The sequence below is a fragment of the Malaya genurostris genome, chromosome 3, assembly GCF_030247185.1.
Source record: "Malaya genurostris strain Urasoe2022 chromosome 3, Malgen_1.1, whole genome shotgun sequence".
Taxonomy (NCBI): Eukaryota; Metazoa; Arthropoda; class Insecta; order Diptera; family Culicidae; genus Malaya; species Malaya genurostris.
This window is the reverse complement of record NC_080572.1, coordinates 163,332,816-163,338,848: the sequence shown is the minus strand read 5'-3', so window position 1 is coordinate 163,338,848 and position 6,033 is coordinate 163,332,816. Positions and strand designations below refer to the sequence as shown.

General features: G+C 36.7%; 1 protein-coding gene across 1 annotated transcript in view; it reads left to right on the top strand.

Moving 5' to 3' along the window:
- Positions 1 to 1,263: 1,263 nt before the first annotated feature.
- LOC131438829 (oxysterol-binding protein-related protein 9) overlaps positions 1,264 to 6,033 on the top strand; it is a 139,581-nt gene continuing 134,811 nt past the window's right edge. The window contains exon 1 of the mRNA XM_058609148.1: positions 1,264 to 1,508. Coding sequence (XP_058465131.1) covers positions 1,401 to 1,508 — 108 coding nt within the window. The 5' untranslated portion in view covers positions 1,264 to 1,400. The remainder of the gene's footprint in view (positions 1,509 to 6,033) is intronic.

Here is a 6,033-nt window from a genome sequence, read left to right as displayed (position 1 = left end):
TCATGTATTGGAACAAATTAAAAATATGTAAGATACTATCAAGCTAATGTTACAACGTTCTTTGTGTATTTACGGCGACCGGAACTGGAAGTACAATGTCAAATTTGACAATAGGTGTATTGCTGCCACAGACAGGAATTTTCAGTATAGGATGTCATTAGAAAAGAATAAATTTAAATTTTGTTTATAAGTATATTCGTACCTGCATATGAAGTGCGATTTTGGCATGGATAAAAATATAGTTCAAAAATTCAAGTATCTTTGATTTGCTGCAAATGAGTATCTTGCATTTCGTACAATAGTACTGATATACCAGATCGACTCAGCTATATCATTCATATTCCGTTACTAAATTTTGATGATTGGGCTGATAAAAAGTTTCGCACAGACGAATTTAATGAATGCATGAATGATGAATGATGCAAAGTTTGCTATCATTTTGTAACTCGTGTACATAGCGGAGAGCTGTCATAGATCTAAGTCTGATTACGTTAAAATATTTAACTAGCATCGGTGGATATTGAAACGTTGCGTCATACCAACAACGCAGTACTCAATACAAAAGTTCTTGGCCGCATACGGCAACCTGATTGCGCTGGTATTGCAAGAATTTTTTCGTATGTTCGAGCCCTAGCTGAGCTAATTGATCTAATAATCTAACGCGTGATGATGATGCAGAATTTTCAACTTGCCGCGAAACAAGGATCTTCCTCTCGAGGCAGTTTGTTTTGTTTACTTTCTTCAAGTCTCCAACATGCAGTAACCAAGGTTTTGGTAACTGTTATTCAAAACTAATAAATGATCAACTTGTGTTGCTAGTTTTAATAGTTTTTCAGATAGTTTCATTTTGACATTACCAGTTACTGAGGGGTAGTTAAATTTGCGATACAGTTTTGATAGGCGAGTGGCAGGTCGTGTCGTCGATAAAGCGTTGCCAGAAACTCCTCTCCTTTCACATTTTCACACTATCGCAACGAAAGGGAGATATTTGCTAGGCTTACTTGTTCATGCTGTGAACCAAACATTGGCGATTCGTTTATATGGGACTTAGGGGTATTATTATTTGTATTTGGTATTATTGCCCTTAATACCCCCTCAAAAAAGAAAACGAATTGAACTAGAAGAACCTGAAAAGAGCTATTTTTCTATTTACGTGTAAGTACACAAACCCCTTCTGTTAGCCTGTGCCACTGCCTTGGCCAGCTGTCAATGTCTTGTTGTCATTTTTTAGCTCTGTCAGTCTGAGCTCGGCATTTTCGTGTTTGGTGATAATATTTTGTGCGATTTTCATTCGATTGGATTGTAAATCAGTGTTTCGCTAAAATTTAAACTGCATTTGACAGATTTGTTGTGTTTTCAGCATTCATTGCATTAGTTTAGTATTCGCGAGTGCTTTGTAAATGGCAATGCTCGAAGGTACGCTGTCCAAATGGACAAACGTGATGAAAGGCTGGCAATATCGCTGGTTTGTATTGGATGAATACGCGGGTTTGCTGTCCTACTACACGGTATGTACAAAAAACTAATCTTATCATGCTATGTTATCGTTTATTCGTCCTAGTCTTTGTGAATATCTTATTTCGTTACTCATGTTAACATTATTCAATGGATAATCGCTCTGAACAGCCGAAAACAGTCGCTTAATTGCAACATGCCTATACGACGACGTCAACAACAGAGTATGATATTTGAAGCAATTTGTCTTAAATTATTCGTTATGTCGATTTTCCAATCCTAGTGCTCGTTCTTCCTGAAAAGACTTTCGACTGGAGGCTGGTTTGTCTCTGTTCGATAAATTTCAAATGTAATATGAATATGTTACGTGTGGTTATGATCTTTTATCATGTTCAGATCACTTTTAGAACAATTACAACTAATCATCAGCTTTCAAGCCTCGTATAAAATAATGACGATTGTCTGTTCAACATTGCCACAGACATGTAATGAGTTTTTTATTGTATTATTTTAATAAAGCGAAGGCCTTCTCTTGAGGTCAAGCATACTAAACAGATCTCAAAGACAAAACGTAAATACAAAATATAAAAACTGTCATTTGCGCTCAGTACAAACCGGTTCCTTGTAACCAAAACCCTTAGATGACTAAATAGATCTGTTTATTTGATAAATAAAGGAGTTCTGATGATTAATTCAATTCGCTCAAATTCTGTTCATATTCATGTTTACGGCAACCTTTATTTTACCTCCTGATACATTCTGATTCTAAGTCATACAAATATTTTCCTATATTAGGCGCTTTAGAGATAACATCTCTCTAACTAATGGTATCAATAGATTTGATTATGAAAATGCAGTACTCTGTTTTGTAGTAATTGTCATAGGCTACATGTAATCAATTCGTCCAGACATAACATTATCGATCTAAAGGAAGTGAAAGTGATTCAACTAGGCCCTCGGCAAGAACGATAACGTGCATTAAGCAGAACATGTGATACATCAAGTACAACATGCCATCATAATTGCCTGATTGTGCGTGCATGGTCTCCCAGTAAGACTAACAAATCTTGTTAAATTGTCTTAATATAGATTAATTGATTTATTAATTCTATTAATAACAAATTGGGGGACGGGTATAGCGTGATGGGATAGTCGATGCCTATCACGCAGCCCACCTGGGTTCGATTCCCAACCCCGCACATAGGATCAGAAAGATTTTCTGGTCCGAAGAGGTGAATGACCTTAAGGTGTTAAAACCTCTATAATTGAAACAAAAAAAAAAAAAAAAAAAAAAAAATAACAAATTATTTCCCTAATAAAATTTTAATTCATTTGTATCTATAATACTGACTCTGTTGATGAAATTTACGTAATTCACAAAAAGTCTAAGTAAATATTTTTTTTAGTTTCTGTTACTATGCCATGAGAAGTAGGTCTAACACCACTGAATTCAATATTTAGCAAACCTCGTAGTACAGCAACAGCCTGACGGTGCAGGGACATCCAAGACTGTAGCGCTTCAATGTTCGCAAATATCTGTATCTATACGGAGTACCTTCTGGCACGGCACGGAACGATGGAAAGCAATGGGAATTGAGAGAAGACCGTTTACGAGAAAACTGCACGTTGTTGTTTCCGCACATCGAGAGAAAAACGATATCAGTCTATGGTTGATTCCAGTTAGCCTGCGGTTAGCACGATCGAAAGCATGATTGAGGTCGAACGATGATTTCATTCGGTATATTGTTCTCAGGACAAAATAAAGTACGCAATTACAGTCGATAAGTTGGACAGATTGGGCTTTGGTTCTAACATGCTGCGTTGGTTTTGCTCATACATCAATAATCGCCGATTAGCAATCAAGAAGCAATTGCTCTGTATCCAAAGAGTTTATCGGGATTCCACAAGGCACCCATCATGGGCCTCTGGTCTGTCCCCTGTACTTCAATGATGTGAATCTTTCTTTGCAATGTCCACGCTTATCTTTCGCTGATGATCTCAAGATATTCTAAATAGTTCGAAGTAACGAGGATGCCGTTTTCCTCCAACACCAACTTGATTTTTTTCCAAGTGATGTGAGGTAAATCGACTGGCTTTGAACATTGACAAATGTATGTATGTATGTATGTGTGAAGCCACCATCAGTTCAAGGCATTACCAATGTATGCGGGTAGACTTACAGTAGATCCGAATTTGATTATCAGACAGCTTTCATATAATTGCTGTTAAGAAGGCCAAAATGGGTTTTGAGGACCCGGCGCCTTCCAGCAAGAACATCCGGCCAAATAATAAAGAATTTCGCTGTACCAGCTTAAACCCGCCTGATGGTTTGTTTGTTAGAAGGGTGCGTCTTACTCATTTCAGACCTTCAGAGAGAAACACAAAGCTTCCCCCGCGTGACTCAGGTTGGCAATCCACTCCATCATCCAGTCATTCACTTGTAAGATACCCTGATGCACTCCCTGTCCCTCCCCGTTGTCGATATACTTGAGCATAATACAATATAATATAATATAATATTAATTAATATAAAAATATATATAATACAATACAATATATTATGATACAACACAATATAACATAATATAATGCAATACAGTATACTACAATACAATATAATATAATATAATTCAAACATGATATAATATAATATAACTGCAGAGAACAGACATCCAAGCTAGAACAAACATTTCTAAAAAGCTGTGTAAAGCATACAAGTGAAAATCCGTTAAAAACCACCGTTTTACACGACTTTGCACGTATGAATGTCTGTTGGATATCTGTTCTCTGTGATATAACATAATATAAAATAATATAATATAATTTAGCACAACATAACATTACACAATATATTCTAACGATATACTATAACATAATACAATACAATCATAGACGCTCGGGGAGGCATGAGATAGGAACTTGTGAGGACTTAGTTATCTCACCATTTGACGATCATGGCTATGAACATTGACAAATGCTCAATTATCACGTTCACACGCAAAAAAGTTCCTATAAGGTACAACTACAGCCTTGGTGAAGCAGTAATCAACAGAACAACATGTGTTAAGGATCTCGGTGCAGCAATTGTTTTTTTCAAGCAGCATATATACTTTATTGTAGTACTAATTATGGATACATCGGTGCTATTATTGGTCTATAACGAACTATGAATAGAATATTTACCGGGTGTTGCAAATAGTAATAGCTTTACGTCTGCTTAGCGTTTCAAATCGAACTGCTTAAGTTTGCAGTAAGCAAGTTCAATTTGAGCTGCCTTGCCCTAACGAGTCTAAAACGAAACGTAAAGACAATGATTTTAATGCCAACTGCAAACCAAAGTCTTGGCATTACATACCTTTCGTAGAATTCTGTCTTTCTGTTTCAACAGACTTCGCAGCCGATTCTTAACGTCAGGGCTTGCAAATTGAAGCAACGAATATTAACAAAAGGGTTTCACCATCTGTGCTATTCACACACATTCGTATGTCAGGTAGAATTCACAGCGCAACCCAAGCAAGGAGAGCTGCTTCGTTCGTTCATTAGTTCATGAATATACCCGCTTGTTGAGACCTATGCTTCATGAGGTTAGTTGCTGAGACCTATGCTTCATGGTGGTTATGACAATATGAGAACCATTAATCAAATAATGGTTCTCATATTGTAGATGCTTATGAGGAAACTAGATTCATAGCTTTTAGTTCCGATGAATATTAATTTAAAGAACATTGCTTTTAGTGTTTCTAGGATATATACACAGTGTAAACTGCCAAGAAACAAATTGATCGTTTTGAAAATGAGCTCAAATGCAAAATTTCTGCTATAAAATGTTTAAAGTATGTTTGAAATGTGATCAAATTTGGTCTTGGAATGCGAACGTTATGTTAAATATGATTTCTGTAAAATAAACCGTAAACATTGCCTATATGACTTTGCTTCGCGTCTTGTAGCACGCCGTGAGGCAAGGTCTTCTTTCTCGTACAATACTAACGAGAGCGAACCCTTCATTTAATTACATTGTCATGGCTTGCTTAGTTCATGTATTAACTGAGACTGAGAGCACAGACAATTTACTTGGCAAGGGGAATTGGTCTGTTCAGTAGCATATACTCTCACGCATCCAGTTTCTCTCTAATATAGGTCTCTCATTCAGCTATGTCAAGCAAAGTGTTCACAGTAGATGTTTTTTGTTGCTTCGTTCGTTTGAGGATTCACAATACAAGCCCTGCTTAACGTACAGAATTATTGCATGGCTAGTACTACGATCCTATTGACACTAAGAATCTTTCCAGGTCGGGACTCGAACATACGACAATTGGCTTGTGAGACCAGTGCCTTATGCATTGAACCGACAACCCGGGCCTGACTGTCAGCTGTCGACTATATTCGTATTACATTACACCTAGTGGAACAAAATTTATTTTAATTTATTCAAATTAAATTTACCTGGTTATATACCTGGTCATTATGAAAACACTACCCGAAATTGTTTTCTGAATATGCGCCTGGGTTTGACAGCCGGTATGTCAATGACACTCTATAACACATGGATCAATATGTCCCGAGACTAACAATGGAAAC